Raw genomic sequence first — 24,253 nt, forward strand, 5'->3', positions numbered from 1 at the left:
CAAGTAGAAAAACAATAAGAAGTGGACTCTACAAACTTTGAAAAATAGGCTCAAGAGAACATAGTCTAAGAAGTTATAATGATAAATTTGAGATTCAAAATTCAATTCTAAGGATTTGGGAACTGATGAGACAACCCAAAAAATTTAAGAAGGGAAATGTGAGGAGAACCTTTTTTTTTTTTTTTTTTTTTTTTTTTTTTTTTTTTGCTGCATGCCTCTACTCTTTTCTCTAAATCAGTGGTTCTCAATGGGGGAGATTTTGCCTCCCATGGGACATTTGACAATGTCTGGAGACATTTTTGGTTGTCACAACTGCAAGGATATTATTGGCATCTAGAGGGTAGAGGCCAGGGATGCTGCGAAACATCCTATAATGCACAAGGCAGACTCCAACAACAAAGATTATCCAGCCCAAGATGTTGACAGCGCCAAGGGTGAGAAATCCTGCTCTAAATGCTGCCCCCGCACCACATATCTAAGAAAACTTAACTGAGTTCTAGTCACCACGACACAAAGCCAGCTCTAATAAGGAAAACTGTAACTTAATATCACTATCAATGGTGGGCAATCTACCTGTATCATGCACTGAGACACCACACCCTCTGGAATCTCAGGGAAACGTTGTCGGAGGTCATGGAGAACCTGCATATCAAGCTGTGGACTGCTTTGCGCCATGCCAGAGCAAATGGTGGTCAAGTTTCTCTCAGGAAATGGATGCTAACCGGCCTTCCAATAGCAATGATCTTCCAACGCTACAATCATTTTCTATTAAAAGAAATTAAAGTATGGTTAAATTTAATTACATATTTCACTTTATTCAAACAGAAATCATCAATATATTAAAATGGAGAGAACTAAAATAAGTATATCTAATTCCAAAGTTGGAAAATTGACAAATTAAATTTAGCCAAAGCCCTTCTGATGTAATACAGCCAATCACTGGTTTAAAAAAAAGCCAAAAAAAAAATTCCCCAAAACTTCAGTTTCATTTTACTGTTTAAAAAAACACAAGCAGCTAGATTAAAAATAGAGTATTAGGATGTCTTGGGAGTGGATTCCAAGATGGCGCCGTGAGTAGTCCTCTTTGTCTCTCGCCCTTCGAGTCTACAGTTATTTGGACACTTATCGCTTGACAAAGGATATCCAGACAGCATCTCAGGACGTCTGAGACACCCACGCGACTATACATCGGAAGGCGGACGGACTTTCCTCCGGGAGGATGTGGAAATAGGTGAAAACTCTCCGACCCCGACGGGCAGCCTAGTACCCGCAAGCGGCTTTCTTCCAACGGACGCCCCCAGAGGATCCACACACATCTAGGGCAGGAGCGAGAACACAACAGAGGAGCGACGGTGGAAACAGGTGACCAGAACCCTACTTAAACCCCCTGCAATTACTCCTAAACGCAGAGGGAAACTTTGGAGTTGCACACCTGAGCCCGCGGGGAGAGTCTCTCCCTGCCATTGGCGGGGAGACCCAGCCTGGTGCTCGGGGCGCCCGGAGGGTCCCAGAGAGACGCCCGCCCCGGGGGACTAGGGATTGCCGGAGATCTCGGAGAGGACCGGGGCGGGGGAACTTTCAAAGGCGCATCCGGCGACCCGGTGGGGAAGCGCCGGAGCTCCGCCAGGCAGCAGACAAAACTCTCTGTCTGCCGGTAGCAGAGGGGCCACGCTGAGCACTCAGGGCTCCCGGCAGAGGCCCGGAGAGAAGCCCAGAGGGCGGGGCGACCCCCAGCTGCCGTTGCCCGCCCCGCGGGACTAGGGATTGCCGGAGATCTCGGAGAGGACCGGGGCGGGGGAACTTTCAAAGGCGCATCCGGCAACCCGGTGGGGAAGCGCCGGAGCTCCGCCAGGCAGCAGACAAAACTCTCTGTCTGCCAGTAGCAGAGGGGCCACGCTGAGCACTCAGGGCTCCCGGCAGAGGCCCGGAGAGAAGCCCAGAGGGCGGAGCGACCCCCAGCTGCCATTGCCCGCCCCGGGGGACTAGGGATTGCCGGAGATCTCGGAGAGGACCGGGGCGGGGGAACTTTCAAAGGCGCATCCGGCGACCCGGTGGGGAAGCGCCGGAGCTCCGCCAGGCAGCAGACAAAACTCTCTGTCTGCCGGTAGCAGAGGGGCCACGCTGAGCACTCAGGGCTCCCGGCAGAGACCCGGAGAGAAGCCCAGAGGGCGGGGCGACCCCCAGCTGCCGTTGCCCGCCCCGGGAGACTAGGGATTGCCGGAGATCTCGGAGAGGACCGGGGCGGGGGAACTTTCAAAGGCGCATCCGGCGACCCGGTGGGGAAGCGCCGGAGCTCCGCCAGGCAGCAGACAAAACTCTCTGTCTGCCGGTAGCAGAGGGGCCACGCTGAGCACTCAGGGCTCCCGGCAGAGACCCGGAGAGAAGCCCAGAGGGCGGGGCGACCCCCAGCTGCCGTTGCCCGCCCCGGGAGACTAGGGATTGCCGGAGATCTCGGAGAGGACCGGGGCGGGGGAACTTTCAAAGGCGCATCCGGCGACCCGGTGGGGAAGCGCCGGAGCTCCGCCAGGCAGCAGACAAAACTCTCTGTCTGCCAGTAGCAGAGGGGCCACGCTGAGCACTCAGGGCTCCCGGCAGAGGCCCGGAGAGAAGCCCAGAGGGCGGGGCGACCCCCAGCTGCCATTGCCCGCCCCGGGGGACTAGGGATTGCCGGAGATCTCGGAGAGGACCGGGGCGGGGGAACTTTCAAAGGCGCATCCGGCGACCCGGTGGGGAAGCGCCGGAGCTCCGCCAGGCAGCAGACAAAACTCTCTGTCTGCCAGTAGCAGAGGGGCCACGCTGAGCACTCAGGGCTCCCGGCAGAGGCCCGGAGAGAAGCCCAGAGGGCGGAGCGACCCCCAGCTGCCATTGCCCGCCCCGGGGGACTAGGGATTGCCGGAGATCTCGGAGAGGACCGGGGCGGGGGAACTTTCAAAGGCGCATCCGGCGACCCGGTGGGGAAGCGCCGGAGCTCCGCCAGGCAGCAGACAAAACTCTCTGTCTGCCAGTAGCAGAGGGGCCACGCTGAGCACTCAGGGCTCCCGGCAGAGACCCGGAGAGAAGCCCAGAGGGCGGGGCGACCCCCAGCTGCCGTTGCCCGCCCCGGGAGACTAGGGATTGCCGGAGATCTCGGAGAGGACCGGGGCGGGGGAACTTTCAAAGGCGCATCCGGCGACCCGGTGGGGAAGCGCCGGAGCTCCGCCAGGCAGCAGACAAAACTCTCTGTCTGCCGGTAGCAGAGGGGCCACGCTGAGCACTCAGGGCTCCCGGCAGAGGCCCGGAGAGAAGCCCAGAGGGCGGGGCGACCCCCAGCTGCCGTTGCCCGCCCCGCGGGACTAGGGATTGCCGGAGATCTCGGAGAGGACCGGGGCGGGGGAACTTTCAAAGGCGGGTCCGGCGACCCGGAGGGGAAGCGCCGGAGCTCCGCCAGGCAGCAGACAAAACTCTCTGTCTGCCGGTAGCAGAGGGGCCACGCTGAGCATTCAGAGCTCCCGGCAGAGGCCCGGAGAGAAGCCCAGAGGACGGGGCGACCCCCAGCTGCCGTTGCCCACCCGGTGAGGCTAGGGATTGCCGGAGATCTCGGAGAGGACTGGGGCTGGAGAGAGTTCCAGAGACCCAGCTTAGTAGCCTAGGGGGAAACCCTACAGGCTCACAGAAGCCTTAGGGAAAGCCTCTGCACAGCACCAGTAGAAGGCACCCAGCCGCCAGCCACAAGGCTGGAAGACCCCAGGGCAAAAGCAGCATAGCTAGGTGTACTAACCACAGACTGTAGAAGATGCCAATAGCTCTCCTGCGACCCATAGAGGACAAGTGAGATTTGGTGGGTGCCGACAGCAACGGAGCGACAAATATAAGTGATCCCACCCCTGGCCGCTGGAAAAGCCCATAACACCGTTGCAGACCCCAAGGAGAGAGCGCATCTAGGTGGGCAACAACAGTAGGCCCCTGCAGCCTGAAGCCCCCCGTGACGGCCCCCACGGCAGAGGAGGGAATCCAAAGGGCCACTGTGGCTACGAAGAGGGGCCCAGGCCCAGTTAGCAACTACGGACAGGGTTCCTGGTTGGTGAAGTATAAACAGCTGCTCCCCCCACCGCAGCAGCTGAAACAAGTGAAAGGAGCAACTAAACTCTATCTCCATGCGGAGGCACAAATCAACATCATCAAGCAATATGAAAAAATACATTAAATCTCCAGAACAGAAAGAAAGTAACAAATACACAGAAAACAATCCCAAAGAAAATGAGATATATAACCTAAATGATGATGACTTCAAAACAGCCATCATTAAAATACTCACTGAGTTAAGAGAGAATTCTGACCGACAACTCAACGAGTTCAGGAGCTATGTCACAAAAGAGTTTGATACGATAAAGAAGAACCAAACAGAAATATTGGAAATGAAGAACACAATAGAGGAGATTAAGAAAAATCTAGATGCTCTGAACAGTAGGGCCGATAATATGGAGGAAAGAATTAGCAATTTGGAAGATGGCAATATAGAATTGTTGCAGGCAGAGGAGGAGAGAGAAGCAAGACTTAAAAGAAATGAAGAAACTCTCCGAGAATTATCAGACACAATTAGGAGATGCAACGTAAGGATTATAGGTATACCAGAGGGAGAAGAGAAGGAGAAAGGGGCAGAAAACCTATTCAAAGAAATAATGGCTGAGAACTTCCCAAATCTGGTGAGGGAGATGGATCTTCAGGTGACAGAAGCCAATAGATCTCCAAACTTTATCAATGCAAGAAGACCAACTCCACGGCATATAGTAGTGAAGCTAGCAAAAGTCAACGACAAGGAGAAAATATTAAGGACAGCCAGGCAAAAGAAACTAACCTACAAAGGAACCCCCATCAGGCTATCAGCAGATTTCTCAGCAGAAACTTTACAGGCTAGAAGAGAGTGGAATGATATATTCAAAAATCTGAAGGACAAAAACCTACAGCCGAGAATTCTCTACCCAGCGAAAATATCCTTCAAATACGATGGAGAAATAAAAACTTTCCCAGATAAACAAAAATTAAGGGAGTTCATTGCCACAAAACCTCCTCTTCAGGAAATCCTCAGGAAAACCCTCATTCCTGAAAAATCCAAAAAAGGAAAGGGGCTACAAAACCAAGAGCAGAGGAGATAAGTAGAAGGACAACAACAGAGAGTAGCAGCTCTACATCAGAACAGATTAAACCATGGGACGAGAAACAAAGGAAACTGAAGAAAACCGGAAAACAAGACACAAAATGGTAGTGGTAGGTCCCCACGTCTCAATAATCACTCTAAATGTAAATGGATTGAACTCCCCAATCAAAAGACACAGAGTGGCAGGATGGATCAAAGAACAAGATCCAACAATATGCTGCCTCCAGGAAACACACCTCAGCCCCAAAGACAAACACAGACTCAGAGTGAAGGGATGGAGAACAATACTCCAAGCTAATAATGAACAAAAGAAAGCAGGTGTCGCTATACTAATATCAGACAAGGTAGATTTCAAAGCAAAACAGATAAAGAAAGACAAAGAGGGACAGTATATAATGATAAAAGGGACTCTCCACCAAGAAGACATAACACTTATAAATATATACGCACCCAACACAGGAGCACCAAAATTTGTAAAGCAACTCTTAATAGAACTAAAAGAAGACATCAACAACAATACAATAATAGTAGGGGACCTCAACACACCATTAACACCAATGGACAGAACATCCAGACAGAAAATCAACAAGGAAATAATAGAATTAAATGAAAAATTAGACCAGATGGACTTAATAGATATATATAGAACACTTCATCCAAAAACAGCAGGTTACACATTCTTCTCAAGTGCACATGGAACATTCTCAAGGATTGACCATATTTTGGGAACCAAAGCAAACATCAATAAATACAAGAGAGTTGAAATAATATCAAGCATCTTTTCTGATCATAACGCTATTAAACTAGAAATCAACTACAAGAAAAAAGCAGAGAAAGGTGCAAAAATGTGGAGACTAAACAACACGCTTCTCAACAAACAATGGATCATTGAAGAAATTAAAGAAGAAATCAAATATTATCTGGAGACAAATGAAAATGAGAACACGACATACCAAATCATTTGGGATGCAGCAAAAGCAGTCCTAAGAGGGAAATTCATCGCAATACAGGCTCACCTCACTAAACAAGAAAAAGCTCACGTAAGCAACCTCAAACGACACCTAACAGAACTAGAAAAAGAAGAACAAACAAGGCCCAGAGTCAGTAGAAGGAGGGAAATAATAAAAATAAGAGCAGAAATAAACGATATTGAAACAAAAAAGACAATAGAAAGGATCAATGAAACAAAGAGTTGGTTCTTCGAAAGAATTAACAAAATTGACAAACCCCTAGCCAGACTCACCAAGAAAAGAAGAGAGAAATCGCAAATTAATAAAATCAGGAATGACAGAGGAGAAATCACAACAGATACCAATGAAATACAAGAGATCATAAGAGAATACTATGAAAAACTATATGCCAACAAATTGAACAACCTGGAAGAAATGGACAAATTCCTAGACTCCTACAATCTCCCCAAACTGAATCAGGAAGAAATGGAGAATCTGAATAGACCAATCACAAGTAAGGAAATAGAAACGGTAATCAAAAACCTCCCCAAAAATAAGAGTCCAGGACCAGACGGCTTCTCTGGAGAATTCTACCAAACATTCAAAGAAGACTTAATACCTATTCTCCTCAAACTGTTCCAGAAAATTGAGAAAGATGGAGAACTCCCTAACACATTCTATGAAGCCAACATCACTCTGATCCCCAAACCTGACAAGGACAACACAAAGAAGGAGAACTACAGGCCGATATCACTGATGAACATAGATGCAAAAATCCTCAACAAAATTTTGGCTAACCGATTACAGCAATACATCAAAAAGATTATACACCATGATCAAGTGGGATTTATACCAGGGACACAGGGATGGTTCAACATCCGCAAGTCAATCAACGTGATACACTACATCAACAAAATGAAAACCAAAAACCACATGATCATCTCAATAGATGCAGAGAAAGCATTCGACAAGATCCAACACCCATTTATGATAAAAACCCTCAGTAAAATGGGTATAGAAGGAAAGTACCTCAACATAATAAAGGCCATATATGATAGACCCACAGCCAACATCATACTCAATGGACAAAAGCTGAAAGCCATCCCTCTGAGGACAGGAACAAGACAAGGGTGCCCACTTTCACCACTCCTATTCAACATAGTTCTGGAGGTGCTGGCCAGAGCAATTCGGCAGGAAAAAGAAATAAAAGGAATCCAAATAGGTAACGAAGAAGTAAAACTCTCGTTGTTTGCAGACGACAGGATCTTATACATAGAAAACCCCAAAGAATCCACAGAAAAACTATTAGAAATAATCAACAACTACAGCAAAGTAGCAGGGTATAAAATTAACGTGCATAAATCAGTAGCATTTCTATACACTAACAATAAACTAACAGAAAAAGAACTCAAGAACTCTATCCCATTCACAATCGCAACGAAAAGAATAAAATACCTTGGGATAAACTTAACCAAGGAAGTGAAGGATCTATACAATGAAAACTACAAGACTTTCTTGAAAGAAATAGGCGATGACATAAAGAGATGGAAAAACATTCCTTGCACATGGATTGGAAGAATAAACATAGTTAAAATGTCCATACTACCTAAAGCAATATACAGGTTCAATGCTATCCCAATCAGAATCCCAAGAACATTCTTCACAGAAATTGAACAAACAATCCTAAAATTCATATGGGGCAACAAAAGACCGCGAATTGCTAAAGCAATCCTGAGCAAGAAAAACAAAGCCGGCGGAATCACAATCCCCGATTTCAAAACATACTACAAAGCTACAGTGATCAAAACAGCATGGTACTGGTACAAAAACAGGTCCACAGATCAATGGAACAGAATTGAAAGCCCAGAGATAAAACCACACATCTATGGACAGCTAATCTTCGACAAAGGAGCAGAGGGCCTACAATGGAGAAAAGAAAGTCTCTTCAACAAATGGTGCTGGGAAAACTGGACAGCCACATGCAAAAGATTGAAAATTGACCATTCTTTTTCACCACACACCAAAATAAACTCAAAATGGATCAAAGACCTAAAGATTAGGCCTGAGACAATAAGTCTTTTGGAAGAGAATATAGGCAGTACACTCTTTGACATCAGTTTCAAAAGAATCTTTTCGGACACTGTAACTCCTCAGTTGAGGGAAACAATAGAAAGAATAAACAAATGGGACTTCATCAGACTAAAGAGCTTCTTCAAGGCAAGGGAAAACAGGATTGAAACAAAAAAACAGCTCACTAATTGGGAAAAAATATTTACAAGCCACTTATCCGACAAAGGGTTAATCTCCATAATATACAAAGAACTCACACTGCTTAACAACAAAAAAACAAACAACCCGATCAAAAAATGGGCAGAGGACATGAACAGACATTTCTCAAAAGAAGATATGAATATGGCCAATAGACACATGAAAAGATGTTCATCATCGCTAATCATCAGGGAAATGCAAATCAAAACTACACTAAGATATCACCTTACCCCCGTTAGATTGGCAAAAACATCCAAAACCAAGAACGACAAATGTTGGAGAGGTTGTGGAGAAAGAGGAACCCTCATACACTGTTGGTGGGAATGCAAACTGGTACAGCCACTATGGAAAACAGTATGGAGATTTCTCAAAAAGTTAAAAATAGAAATACCCTATGACCCAGCCATCCCATTACTGGGTATCTATCCTAAGAACCTGATATCAGATATCTCAAGAGTCCGTTGCACCCCTATGTTCATCGCAGCATTATTTACAATAGCCAAGACGTGGAACCAGCCTACATGCCCAGAAACTGATGATTGGATAAAGAAGATGTGGTATATATACACAATGGAATACTACTCAGCCATAAAAAAAGACGAAATTGGCCCATTCACAACAATGTGGATGGACCTCGAGGGCATTATGTTAAGCGAAATAAGTCAGTCAGAGAAAGACGAACTCTATATGACTCCACTCATAGGTGGAAATTAGCATATTGATAAGGAGATCTGATCGGTGGTTACCAGGGAAAAGGGGGGGTGGGGGGAGGGTACGGAGGGGGAAGTGGTGTACCCACAACATGACTAACAAAAATGTACAACTGAAATCTCACAAGGTTGTAATCTATCATAACATTAATAAAAAAAAAAAAAAAATAAATAAAAAAAAAAAAATAAAAATAGAGTATTATTCTTTGGCCACCATATTTTTCTAGCCTTGAGAAATCCTCCTTGTGTATAATCATTCAGTTTCCCAAAGGCTATCACATCACTCCTCTAAAGCAGAGGAATCATTTTAATGTCTGAAATAATAAAATAAGGAAAGACTTGATAACAACACTGCAAGGCATACTTGTCCTGTTTGCCTTATATTCTCCCTATACTTTGAAGCCAAAAGGTTCAAATTTGAAGTCCAGGTAAAGGAAACCCAACGTCTAAATGAAACAACTGGGCAAAGAAAAATGAAAATGGAGAATCTTTTGTTTTCAAAGATGATGCTGGTAGCCTACTATCAGCCAGACCTGCCTAGCTAGGCCTTCGCCTAGTTCTGTGCGACTGGCACAGGTGCGAAGATGGTGGGATTGGCGGGGACAGTTTGATTAGAGGTAACTGACCTCAAATCTCACTGGCACTAGTCAAATTAAGCACCCATATAAATAAAGGCAACTACAGTCAAGTGCTGTCTAACAGCATTTCAGTCAACGCTAGACTGCATATACAAGGCTAGTCCCGTAAGATTAGTACCATATAGCCTAGGTGTATAGTAGGCTGTACCATCTACGTTTTGTAAGTACACTCTATGATGTTCGCACAACGAAAAAATCGCTTAACGACACATTTCTCAGAACAAATCCCCGTGATTAAGCAACACTTGACTGTAGTAAAGTAATAATGAAATGATAAATCAACTGGTAGCATCAAGGGACAATTAACTGATCCACTGTTTAACTTGTATTTCCCATTTTTTTTTTTTTTTTAAAGATTTTATTTTTTCCTTTTTCTCCCCAAAGCCCCCCGGTACATAGTTGTGTATTCTTCGTTGTGGGTTCTTCTAATTGTGGCATGTGGGATGCTGCCTCAGCGTGGTCTGATGAGCAGTGCCATGTCCGCGCCCAGGATTCGAACTAACGAAACACTGGGCCGCCTGCAGCGGAGCGCGCGAACTTAACCACTCGGCCATGGGGCCAGCCCCGTATTTCCCATTTTTAAAAGGGAAAAAACATACAGTGTATACCATACAATCTCGTAATATTTTTCCTGTGTTCACTCACTAGATAGTCAAATATTTTTAAGAATGAGAAGTAAACACCTGCATATTCATAGGATACACGGAAACCATGATTATAAGATACATGTCTAAACCACACACATATGAGAGTATCATCCCACACCAGATCTTTTATTTCTTGCAAATAGGCCCCAAAACTTAAATTACACCATTACTTGGGGCAATGTAGAGAACTATGGAGAATATTTTAAAAATAAAAAATGCTTAAGGAAAATATTGAATTACTTCTGCTAGTTTATAATTACATACGTAATTAAAAAATAAATATGTAATCTGAAATTTGACTTTCATTATAGGAAAGGAATTTCATTTTGCATGCAATCTGCTGACTTTTACTGGGCATCTAGCTCTCTCTCTTCTTTCTAAGCCAAGACTGTCAAGAGTTATGTAGGGGCCAGCCCCATGCCCAAGTGTTTAAGTTCAGCGTCCTCCACTTCAGTGGCCCGGGTTCACTTCCTGGGCATGGACCTATACCACTTGTCCACAGCCATGGTGTGGTGGCAACCCACATACAAAAATAGAGGAAGACTGGCACAGATGTTAGCTCAGGGCCAATCTTCCTCAGGGGGGAAAAAAAAAGGTGGGAGCTTGTTAGAATAACCTGGAAATCAGCTTGAAGAGGCTCCCGCTGGCTGAATCTCTGACAATTTGAGCACCAAAATAATTAAAAATAGTAATGAATTATAGGCCTGTAGAAAAGAGAAACCCATGAGTCCACATCAATAATAAGTAGACAGTTAAATACAAACATACATAGATGGAGAAGGGAGGGCTTTTGCTTACAGTGGAATCCAGCTGGTAAATGTGCAGAGAGTGTTGGAGCTGGAAAAATCATCATTTTGCAGCCATCACAGTACAGACTACTTCAAGCAAGAATCATCAAAGGATGCTAAATCTAGGGGGAAATCTGGATAAAGAGTAGGATATATTAATAAAGTGTTTCCCCAAAGAATTGCTTATTAGTTGCAAGGGGGAAAAATTTAACTATAGAGTGGATATAGCCAACAGTCTCTTGACTAGGTAATCAAAACATCACCCATGAGGGACAGATGCACAGCATACACCTGATGTGATACCCTGAGAAGAATATATCACTATATGGTATTCCAGCCAGAAATGCATAACCTGAAACTACTCATGAAAACAGATAAATCCAAAATGGGAAATGTTCTATTAAAAAAAAAAGCAGGGAGGGGGCTGGCCCTGTGGCCGAGTGATTAAGTTCGCACGCTCCAGGGTTTTGCCAGTTTGGATCCTGGGCACGGACGTGGCACTGCTCATCAGGCCATGTCGAGGCGGCGTCCCACATGCCACCAACTAGAAGGACCCACAACTAAAATATACAACTATGTACTGGGGGGGATTTGGGGAGAAAAAGCAATTAAAAAGAAAAAAAGATTGGCAACAGTTGTTAGCTCAGACGCCAATCTTTAAAAAAAAAAAAAAAAGCAGGGAGTAGGGTAGTGAGAACGTCATCTTAAAATTGCCAATGTCGGGGCCGGCCCAGTGGTGCAGCGGTTAAGTTCGCACGTTTCACTTCTCGGCAGCCCAGGGTTTGCTGGTTCAGATCCCAGGTGCAGACATGGCACTGTTTGGCTAAAGCCATGCTGTGGTAGGCATCCCATGTATAAAGCAGAGGAAGATGGGCATGGATGTTAGCTTAGGGCCAGTCTTCCTCAGCAAAAGAGGAGGATTGGCAGCAGATGTTAGCTCAGGGCTAATCTTCCTCAAAAAAAAAAAAACAAAAAAAACCCACAAATTGCCAACGTCATAAAAGGCAAAGGCTAGAAAAATATTACAGATTAAAGAAGACACAGCCATAACAACTAAATCCTAGACTGGATCCTATACTAAATGAAGAAAATATTTAAAAAAATAAATGGATCAACTGATAAAATTGAAATGTGGATGATAGATTAGGAAAAGTATTCTACCAATGTTAAATTTATTGAATCTACTAAGTTTACTGACTTGATAACTGCTGTAGTTATATATGAAAATATCCCTATTTTCAGGAATTAAGCAATGAAGCATTTAGGGGTAAAGGGCATGACATATGCAACTTACTCTCAAATTGTTCAGGAAAAAATACATATCCTATATATGTGTGTATGCACACATGCACACAGAGGGAAGGAACAAATTACAAAGCAAAAAGGGAGAAATGTTAACAACAGGTGAATCTCGTTAAAAGGTATACCATGTTCTTTGTACTATTTTTATTCTTGCAACTTCTGCAAGTTTGGAATTATTTCCAAATAAAAAGTCAAAACAAAATAAAACCAAACAGAAAGCCTGCAATTCTGTTAGGGGCTATGCATTGTTCACCACTGCATTTGCAGAGCCTCACCTAGTACCTGTTCAAGTGTTTGTTAAATGATGAAGAATTAAGTTTACTATACTAAACCAATCTAGCTAGTAAGACAGAGAAATATATATATGAACCTTTAGATGAACCTTGCCCCCCTCCTCCTGCACAAACTCCCAATAAAAATTTGGGGGTATCAGAGATCACCTATGTAGAGTGATTTGTGAATGCTTATAAAAAAAGGAAAATAGGGTTAGGCCACTGAATCAATGAGAATATTTTTACAGTTTGCCCCTTTTAAAATACCCCAAATCCAAAATGCTAAGAGATTCTACCAGATTAACAATCTAGGCTTTAATTTAAAATGCAAACTATTTCAAAGTCCTTAATGTTAATTTTTTTCTCAAACAAGGTTTGAATTATCCACCCTTTTGATCAAAGCAAACATTACCTGCCATTTTCACAGTAAGGCAATCCATAATTTGCACTAGCCACTGGAGTCCTAACTAGATGAGCAACCTTGCTAAGTCACTGAAGCTCTAAGGCAGCGCTGTCCAATAAAAATATAATGTAAATCATTTTAAATGTTCTAGTAGCCACATTAAGAAAGTAAAAAGAAACAGGTAAAATTAATTTTAATCTCATTTAAACCAATATATCAAAAATACTGTTTACTGCTTTAACATAAAATCAATATAATAATCATTGATAAGCTATTTTACATACGTTTTTCAAAATAAGTCCTTGAAATCCAGTGTGTATTTCACACTTACAGCACATCTCAGTTCGGACTGACCACATCTCAAGTGCTAAGCAGCCACCAGTAGTTAGTCACAGCTACCTTATCGGACAGCACAGCTTTAAGACTTCAGGATTTTCATTTAAATGACAGGCTAAGACCTAGAACTCTTAGATTCCAATTCAGCATGTCCTTTAAGGGTATACAACTGACTAGGCACAGACCAGGTATTCATTGAATATTTGTTAGGTGAAATGAAAAAAAAAACAGAATTCACTGAATTTAATGATAGGAATGACCTTAGGTAATCAACTCTGCTTGTGTCTACAGAAATAACAGCTTTCCTACCAGGAATGATTCCTCAATATTTGAGGGGCTAACCACATTCCGAATACTTGATGACTATCTAATCATTGTCAGTAAAGAGATTCTGAAACACGCAAAGGCTTAACTTGAGCTTTCCTAGTGGCTTCAAAGAACAGTTTTATTCATTCTCAATCCTAATGTCAAGTCTTTAAAATATAAGGGCAATACAATTGCCTTTTTATGAGAAGAAAGAAAAGGCAACAAGGGTCAACAAGAACAAAGAGGTTTCAGGCGTCAAGAGCTTGGGCTCCGTGTATTTCAAAGCTCCTAGGAGCTGCTAGCTCTCAGCTTTGTCAGCCATCAGAACCTCAGACGCTACCAAGGCCAAAGGTACCATTAATTTTATCACTATTATCGTCAGCTATCACTTACTAAACAACTACGCCCTGAAAGGTAGCTATTATCATCTCCACTTTACAAGTAAGAAAAGAAACTCAGAGAATGGGCATATGGCAGAAACATGACTCAAACACAAGCCTGCCTTCTCCAAAATCTCTGTTCTTTCCACTATGTCATTGGTAGGAATCAAGGACGTTCCCAGCAGAGCGATGATGAGTGCCCTTCTTTGACTGGCTGGGAAAAAAAGAAGCAAACCCTCATCAGTTTATCATCCAAATAGGAGCTTACAGGCATTTGCAAGGTGGAGGGCTGAGAGGGGAGGAAAGAATCCTTGTACAAACAAGCTGTTTTAGGACACACAAGAGGCAGAGCTAAAGGGAAGAAGTTGCCTTTTAAAAAAAAAAAAATGGTTACAAATATTTGCCTTTGAAAAAACATATTAGAAAGCATCTTTAAAATTGAAGCCAACAACTTACACGCCCACAAAGATGGCTATCGTCTGAAAAAATGATTAATAGTAGACCTACTTTTTGAGTAGGAATCTAAACTGATAAAAATGTATTCTCTCTAAGGGCTTATGTATGTAATCTTAATAGTGGTTAGCACTTTGTCCTGTACAAACATTCGCTCACACAAGCATTAACAGACATGGATAATCATTAAGTATTTCAAAATAAATAACACTCTCAAATAAACTTAGTAATTTCTTGATGATTATTAAAATGTTAATATACTTCTTTTAAAAAAGCAATTTCCTGGGCCGGCCTGGGCACAGTGGTTAAGTGCACACCTTCTGCTTTCGCGGCCCGGGGTTTGCTGGTTTGGATCCTGGGTGCAGACACGGCACCGCTTGTCAAGCCATGCTGTGGCAGGCATCCCACATATAAAGTAGAGGAAGATGGACACGGATATTAGCTCAGGGCCAGGCTTCCTCAGCAAAAAGAGGAGAACTGGTGGCAGATGTTAGCTCAAGGCTAATCTTCCTCAAAAAAAAAAAAGCAATTTCCTTTCTGCCCACTGGGAGGTTAAGCCAATAGATAGTTAACAAACAGAATATATTCCAGCCAATAAGATGGGCCTGTTTCCTTAAAAAGCACTTAAAGTTTTACACTAAAGTACTACACTGTATTTTTGTATTTAATTAATCCCATAGAATACAACTACAATGGAACATTGGCATATAGTATATTACAGATTTGGATATGGTGCAGATCAAAACATACAATCTATTCCAGTCCATATATATCGATGAATGCAACAACTATGCAAAAACATATGGACTTTGTTTCTTAACAACTTTATAATAAAGTGATGGGTGATGATTTGACACCTTAAAACTAGGCAGAGGACTCAAGCAGTATCTGAACTGTCCTGGCTAGGCCAGGACGTGACCCCACTCCTGGAACACCCTTGAAACACCTCCAGTAAAGCACAGATGGCCACAGCTGTGGAATGTGGAGCTAGGTAGGCGGTGACCCTAGATCAAGAAAGCAGAGATATCGAAGGCCTAAATCCTCTGATCGTCACCCAGTCCCGAAGCCACATAAACCAGGAGGCTGCAGGGTGGAGCCTTTACCGCCTCGCAGCCTTGCAGGGACTCCTGTAACTTCTGAAGCAGGAGGAGAATGGGGGGCCAGGATGGTACGCTTAGCAGGAGAACCACTCTGAGGCTTCCTCCAGGGGGGGCAGCTACCCACCTCGTTCAGAAGTGCCAGCACCACAAGGCCCAGTGGGCTGTGTCCCTCAGAAAGCAAGTGCTGGGATTTCTCCCACAGAATTCCTGCTCCCAATCAGAGAGGCAGGTCCCCCAGAGCTCTGCTCTGATGCCGCCATTCTCCACACTCTAGAAAATGACCTCGACACCGAGTGCTTTGTTTCCACAGACTTTTCCAAGCTCAGCAAACGTGCAGGGCAGTGTTGCTGTGGCCGTGACTGTTTACCTCTGCCAGAATTTTAGTTCACTTCCTAAAATAATCATATCACAGGTTACAAACCAATGCTCTGTGGGCCGCATCCAGTTCATTGATCTGCTTGGTTTGGCTCTGGCAGTGTAAAAAAAAAAAAAAAAAAATTGAGCCACACTTTAAAATAGGGAAATTTTACATAAAACTGTGGATATCTAGCTTTTCTCCGAAAAAATCAGAAGAGCTAGCAACAGTAGGCAACAATTGGCTAAAGCTGAGGCGTTGCTCCCATTTAGAAAGGACACATACTCTCCAGCCTGCCTAGTTCCTACACTCCCTAGGGTGTCCCACACACTCAGGCCAGCCTTGCTTCACTCATTGATATACTTGCTGGGTCTGTGACACCTGAAATGTGTTCGACAGTGAGGTTTAAAGATAATACTCTATCAGTCTAGTCTAGTGTGTCTCAACAGTATGCTACTGATGTGGTAATCTGGGCACAATAATTCTTCATAATGCGAGCCTGTTGTGTGTGTTGCAAGGTGCTTAGCATCCTGGCCCCTCCTGTAAAATCCCAGCAGCCCCCCCAAGTGGCCCCTGGACAGGCAATAGGATCTCGGGCTGACAACCACTACTAGCATGTTGTTTGGTGAGGCGAGCATTTCCCAAGTTTGAAGAAAAGTTAGCATCGTCCTGAGAGGACTTTTAAGATTAAAAATAAAGGAATCATTCATTTTTCTGACTGGTCTGGTCCAAGTAATAATGGTTGAACAAAAACACGTATACTAGTATAAAGCTTTGGAACATTCATCCATCTTCTTGCTGCTTTAGAGGTTTTAATTTTAGATAGTATTTCTTGAGCCATATCTATGTCCCAGGCACTGTGCTAAGTGCTTTATCTCATTTAATCTCTGTTATCATCCATGGGAGACAGAATAACATCATCCACATTTTACAAATGAGGAAATGTGAGGCTCAGAAAGGGCAAATAATTTGCCTGTGGTCACACAGTTAACAAGCAGCAAAGCTAGGATACAAACTTGAAGGCTATGCTTTAACCATTATTCTCCTGTACTGTTGGCCACATGGTAAGACTTTGATGATATCATAACTCTTAAAGACAGTGTAAAGTTTAAACCAAAACCTGCTTTTAAAACAAGAATTTTTGTACCAGGTTGTGAATTCTTCAAGGTAAACAGCAACAAGAAGTGGCTGACATTGGGGCATAACAAATGGTCTTTTACTGGCAGAGGTAAGGGTCCTAATTTCAGGATTTTGCACATATATATGCAAAGGTACTACCAAAATAACAACAGAGAGATAGGAATATGGTGATTATTATTTCCCTTAAACGAGCCTTCCAAATAATTTCTAAGACAATCGTCCTATATGATTTTCCTTACAGTGGAAACCATTTTGAAATAGTTACATATTAACGACATCTATCTCATACTGTTATATTCTCAAAAGAGATATACTATGGATCAAAATAATATTCATATTAAAAGAATCATCAAAAGCATTTTCATTTGTCTATTTGTTTTGTTTTGTTTTTTTTGAGGAAGATTAGCCCTGAGCTAACTACTGCCAGTCCTCCTCTTTTTGCTGAGGAAGCCTGGCCCTGAGCTAACATCCATGCCCATCTTCCTCTACTTTATACGTGGGACGCCTACCACAGCATGGTGTGCCAAGCAGTGCCATGTCCACACCCGGGATCTGAACCAGTGAACCCCGGGCCACCAAGAAGCAGAACATGCAAACTTAACCGCTGTGCCACCGGGCCAGCCCCATCATCAAAAGCATTTTCACATTAAACATAGCCCCCCAGAAACAAATAGAAACATATTCAGATTAAATTTAAGCTTAACATCCTCCCCCTAAGTGACTATCTGTTTGCCAGCTGTCACCTATGCAGGACATATCATACAGGCCACCCCCTGCCTTCCTCCACTAACCTGTCCAACAAAAACAAAAATAAAGGTACTTGGCATCTCCTCCCAGTTCCGAGGTCAGTAACAAAGAGGTAAGATATTAAAAAACAAACAAAGTTTAATGACCTTCTATAATGGTGTATGAAAAAGAAATGCAAAAGCCTTCATTCTTATTTACTAGAAATATTTTGTTCAATTAAGAATATTGAATTGGTGGTTGGGAAAAAATGGTATCTAGGTTAGAGAAATCAAAGATTTCCTTTATAAAGTGACTAAAAATATCTCAAGAACATTCTGGAAAAGGCAAAACTATAGAGAAAGTAAAAAGATCACTGGTTACCAGGGGTTTGTGGGGAGGAAGAGAGGGTTCATGGGTGAAGCATAGGAGATGCTTAGGGCGGTGAAATTATTCTGTATGATATTGTAACGGTAGATACATGACATTATGCGCTTGTCAAAACCCATGGAACTTTATAACACAAAGAGCAAACCTTAAAGCATGCAAATTTTAAAAAGCCTTTTAGGAGGTCAGGGGAATCCCAGGAAGGAATGGAGACCATATGACAGCATCTAACTGTATTATAAATGTATGAAACAGTACCACTGCAGGGGATGAGGGAGGAAAATGCTGATCTAAATAACTTTAGAAATGAGCGGAATCTATAAGACTAAAAGCAGAGGGAACTGTACATAAGCACTGTACTCTAGTAACAACCTACAGAAATGATCCCTGAAAGTACAGTCTATAAGCATTGTACTCTACTTGATAAAACTGTTTCCCACGGGGGTACAGGTTGACAATTCTGATACATATCTATACACGTATACTAGGGCTGAACAATTAAGAAAATGAATGGTGAATGGTAGGAGCCAGGTTTCTCACTGTTATAGTGGAAGGTTACAGACAAGCAAGGGGAGAAGGCTAGAATGATAATGGATTAGAGTTGGAGATATCAGTATGATCTCATGTTTAGCTTAATATTGATACAGACAGATATACAGAAATGGGATACACAGAAATATTTATGGATGTGCATAAATATACAGATAGTATATACACGGGATTTCAGCTAAGAGGGCCTAGAGGCAACGATATCCCAGTAGCAACAAGCACACCTAGCACCCAGATCTTGATTTCCAATAGCACTCTCTAATAAAAGGAACCAGGGATTTGTAGAGAAATTGCTGATTCTAGAACTAGGACGGGGATATACAGGATGAGCCTGGAGTATCTTATAGTGCCAGAAAGTAAGGATGTGCTCAAAAGAAGAACCCTATTACAATAGGGGCATGTCTAAGTGACACAGGAACCAACAGAAAGAGCTCCCAATGGCCAAAGCTGGAAAAATTTGAGCCAAAAAATAAATAAAGTAATATTGGATTATGACCCAAAGGATAAAATAAATATCCATGAGCCCATACTAATATAAAGAAATAACTGAATGAATGAATAAATAAATAAATGAGGGAGAAGAGACAATCTCCCACACAGAAGAATTCCCCTTCAGGAAACGGAGCATAACTCCCACTCCTTAAGTGTGGACTACACATAGTGACTTCTTTCCAAACAGCACAGTACAAAAAGGGGTTTTAAAAAAAAAAGGAGTAACTGTACTCTTACAGGTAGAGAAACCTGACAAACACCTTCTCAGCCAGGTGACCAAAGTCAACATTCACAGTGATAAATCATGTTGACGGTATATACTCTTGATACAATGTGATGAGAATGTGAGAATGGCAGTTTACCGGTAGTCATCCTCCCAAAAACCCATAACCCCAGTGTAACCGTGAGAAAAACATCGGACAAATCCCAACTGAGGGGCATTCTACAAAATACCTGATCAGGTCTCCTCAAAACTGACAAGGTCATCAAAACAAGGAAAGTCTGAGAATCTGTCACAGCCAAGAAGAACCTAAGGAGACATGATGACTAAACGTAACATGGTATCCTGGTGGGATCCTGAAAAAGAAAAAATACATTAGGTAAAAACTAAGGAAATCTGAACAGAGTACAGACTTTAGTTAGTGACAATGTTTTAATACTGGTTAGTTAATTGTAACAAATGTACTATGCTAATGAAAGCTGTTAATAATAGAGGAAACTTGGTGCAGGGTAGATGGGAACTCTATTATCTTCTCAGTTTTTCTGTAAAATTAAAACTGTTCCAAAAAATAAAGTATATTTAAAAGTTTTCTTTTAATTACCTCAAGATGGTTTATGAGCCCTGGCACAGGAGTCTTATACACATCTCCAGCTCTGAAAGCACCTTCTTTTCAGTAGTCTGGAAATCTAACAAAATGAGATAGTTATCCTTTTGTTAACTTCTCAACTCAATACGGAAAAATGACAAAAACTCATAGACTTCTGGTGCCTTAAAGTAACAGCAGACAGGATGCTAGACCATACTTTTAGGTCAGGTGGTTCTTTCCCAAGTATCATCATAAGCTGAATTTCCTTCTTTTCCTTTAGGTCACAAATATCTTCCACAGTAATTAAATTCTACATTATCCCACAGAAGAGAGCAGCAGTTCAAAGAGACAAAAAGATAGGCCATGGCTTGTTTTCTTAAGGCTTCTGTAGCACACCTGGTTGTGACTTACTATCCTGAGACCCCATTCTACTTAGAGAAGAAAGGATGAAGCCTGGGCCTAGGAAGCATATATAAAATTTCAATTGCATAGCCAAAATAGCATATAACTTTAAAAAAATGCTATTATATAACCCATTTCTGTTCCATGAAGAGCAATTTATCTAAAGAATAGTAGCCTTAATAGCTTATTTTGACAGATGAGCATTCTCTCTCCCCATCATTTAGAAATTATCTTCATTCTCAGTAAACCTAGTCATTCAATGTTAACTTTATCATTTTAGGGCAAATATTGGCTTATATCAAAGCTATCATGCATATAACTTTCTAATTAATCTCCTGACTCAACCTCATTTTATAACCACAATAGAACTAAAATGACACACCCTATTTATATACTGTATATTTTCAGTGCTTTATCATACTTTTTATTTTTTAATTTCTCACTTTATCTTAAACATTACACAAAAAATAAACTTTAAGTATGAGCAAGAAGTACCGTGCACCTACATGAATGCTGTTTTCTACCCCGTGTAATCTTTTTCTAATCTCTGATACGACAATGCAAAATCTACCCCACATTCATATTAACCTTCTCCCATCAACTTGACTCAGCACAACTTTCTCCCCTTCCTAAACGCCTACAGAAGTCACTGTGTGTTTATTACTACTTTCAGCACTTGAAATGTTTATTAACTTTTTCTTCCCCTCTAGGTTTTATCACCATAAATCTTGAGAACGAAAACCAAACATGCTCTTTGAACTATAGTGCCTCGTGCACACTAAATACTTAGTATAAATGACAAAATATAGGACTTTAAAATAATTGGAAATCTAACTTGCTCTGGCTGAGGTGTTCCAAGGTCTTTGTTGGGACAACTCTTATTTGACTTATTAAAAAGAAAGACAGGACAACCTACTGGTAACATATGCCAGACACAGATCATCTCCACATTTTATTACTTAAGGAGATTACTTAGAACAGTGTTTTTCAAATGGTGGGTTGTGACCTATTAGTGAATTGTATAATAAATTTACTGGGTGATAACAAGTATTTAAGAAAAAAAAAGAAGGAAAGAAACATAACAGAAAATATCAGAGTGCTTCACACATTGTATGGTAACATTATTTCAAAAAACTTCTTTGAGGTATGTGTTTATGTGCAAGATGATGATTAAAATGTATTTCTTACTGTGGGTTGCTCTGAGAAATACTGACAGAATATGGTGGCTCTAGGTTATACAAGAAAAATATCTGCTACCTTTCCTTTTTATCTGAATAGATGGCAGCATTCTAATTAACAAAGTGGAGTTATCTGAGAAACATCTGGATATGAAAGCTGAAACAACTTAACCCTTTATGTTATCAATTTTTGTGTGACTGTATTTTCCTCAAATGCAGCCTTGATGTCTTTTCTGCAGCTCCCTCACACACACTATTTAACCTTCTAAAAAATTAAAACGAAAAAAAAAAGAGTAACCAGTCTCATTAACTCAGAAATTCAAGACCACAAACTGTTGGAATTTCATACTGGAAGAGTTTGAAAGATTAACAAAAATGCCATTCATAATCACTTCTTTAACAACGTCTAACCTGACAATACTCCTGACTCCACGGCTCACTCATTTAATAAAATCTGAGCACTCAGCTTGGAGATACAGGAGGCCCATGCCTCGAAGCGACAGAGACACACTGATAGTTCTAATAGAGTGGGATTAAGTCCTATAAGTTGTGAGAAAAAGAAACAATTAAGGACAAGGAAAAGTAGCACCAAGGAAAGCTTCACAGAAGAGAGAACATTTAAGCTGGGTTGCAAAGAAGCACAGGATTTTTAAAAATAAAAACAATAGAATTATAAAGCTGGAAGGAACTCTACACATCATCTACCCGAGTTGTTCTCAGCTGGGGGCAATTCTGCCCCGGAAGGTAAATTGGGCAATGTTTGGAGACATTTTTGGCCGTCATACTGGGGAGGGGTGCTATTGGCATTTGGCAGGCAAAGGCCAGGGACACTACTAAACATCCTAAGTACACAGGACAGCCCCTGACAACAATTATCTGGCCCAAAGTGTCAATAGTGCCGAAGCTGAGGAACCCTGAACCCAACGTCAGTACAATCCCCTTGTTTTACATGAGATAACCAAAGGCTAGATGGATTTAAAAACTTGCTAAAAAGCTAAGATTATAAAACAGGCCTCATAACATCTTGTCCAGTGTTTAATTCACAACACACACCCACGTATGTTATTACACTACGAAACAGATGTTAAAGAGTGGGAACATTTTTATAAGGTGGAAAAACAAACTATCTAGAAACCAAAGCTGACACTGCTATATAGTCTTTCTTGATATAGATCTACCACCGGCTCAAAGCAAGAATTATATTGTGGGGGGCCAGCCCCACGGCCAAGTGGTTAAGTTCGTGCGCTCTGCTTCGGTGTCCGAGGGTTTCATCAGTTTGGATCCTGGGTGCAGACACAGCACCACTCATCAGGCCATGCTGAGGCCGCATCCCACATGCCACAATTAGAAGGACCCACAACTAAAAATATACAACTGTGTACCGGGGGGCTTTGGGGAGAAAAAGGAAAAATAAAATCTTTAAAAAAAAAAGAACTATACTGTAATAACACTTTAAAAATTATATCCTTATTCATTAATACTAGATCTATCATCTATACAACTGAGGTACTGATATAGATCTGAGATTAAGAAACATTACAATAAAAACTAGAAAGCTGGAAGATCAGCACATGCACACACACCTAGTACTCCTTGGAGCAGGTCTTTCAAGCTCCAGCAGCTTCAGGTACTGCGTGTCTAGGTTCTGAGTGGGATGAGCCCCTTTGATTTCAAATCAACTGCTAAATTACCCTTTCGTCTGCTGGTGAGGTTTCTAGTAGCAAATAAATTGTACAAAGAATTTGCTTAGGGTCCTGACTTGGGGCCTAAATCTAAACATGAAATCACCTGGACATTTTTATTTTTTTCATCCTTGCTCTTAAATGCACAAAAGGGATGAGGATGAGGGGATGGGTTAAACAAACATGTGAAGAGCAATACAGATTGGTTTTCAAAAAAGTTTTTTGCTCTAATATGGCTACAAGAATACAGACACACAGATATACACTCCTTACCTCTAATTTTTCAATTGGTGAAACTTCAACTAAGATACCTTGTCCAGTTTGACATGCAACAAGTCACGGTGAAAATCTTGAAGAAAAGGCTGAAGACACTGTCCTAAAAAAATGAAAGGCCAAAGAGGTAAGATTCAAACTGTGAAAGGTTTAAAGAAGACAGCACAAGCAAGTGATACAGTATATGAATGAAAGGTCAGGAAAAAGAAAGCAGCCATCTGTATACCTTTACTAACTGAAATTTTAGTGAATAAGATTTACATTCCATAGATACTAAAAGAAAGTTAAGGGGCTGGCCCCATGGCCTAGTGGTTAAGTTTGGTGCACTCCACTGGGGTGGCCTGGGTTCAGTTCCTGGGCATGGACCTACACCACTCGTCAGCCATACTGTGGCAGCAACTCACATACAAAATAGAGGAAGATTGGCACAGATGTTAGCTCAGGGCCAATCTTCCTCAGCAAATAAAAAAAAAAAAAGAAAAGAAAAGAAAAGAAAGTTTACCTGACTGCCTGAGTCACCCTGCTACCCTTTTCCAGTCACCTCTAGTGGCTAAGGCAGAGCTGGCAAAGCAGAGGGGA

General features: G+C 42.0%; 1 protein-coding gene across 15 annotated transcripts in view; it reads right to left on the reverse strand.

Annotated features, from left to right (window-relative positions):
- The window catches only part of TAB3 (TGF-beta activated kinase 1 (MAP3K7) binding protein 3), a 68,539-nt gene that overhangs the window by 30,623 nt on the left and 13,663 nt on the right, over positions 1-24,253 (reverse strand). For 9 of the 15 annotated variants that reach the window (XR_011434694.1, XR_011434693.1, XM_070257246.1 and 6 more), the window contains exons 2-6: positions 23,675-23,777; positions 20,155-20,239; positions 19,787-19,909; positions 11,146-11,269; positions 574-765 (exon numbers count right to left, since the gene is read on the reverse strand). Coding sequence is in view for 11 of the 15 variants with exons in the window: in XM_070257246.1 (XP_070113347.1) it covers positions 574-675 (102 nt within the window). In the remaining 4 variants the exon portion in view is untranslated. The remainder of the gene's footprint in view (positions 1-573; positions 766-11,145; positions 11,270-19,786; positions 19,910-20,154; positions 20,240-23,674; positions 23,778-24,253) is intronic. The other 6 variants (XM_070257249.1, XM_070257248.1, XM_070257250.1 and 3 more) reach the window with 1 other exon arrangement.

This window comes from Equus caballus, chromosome X, assembly GCF_041296265.1.
Source record: "Equus caballus isolate H_3958 breed thoroughbred chromosome X, TB-T2T, whole genome shotgun sequence".
Taxonomy (NCBI): Eukaryota; Metazoa; Chordata; class Mammalia; order Perissodactyla; family Equidae; genus Equus; species Equus caballus.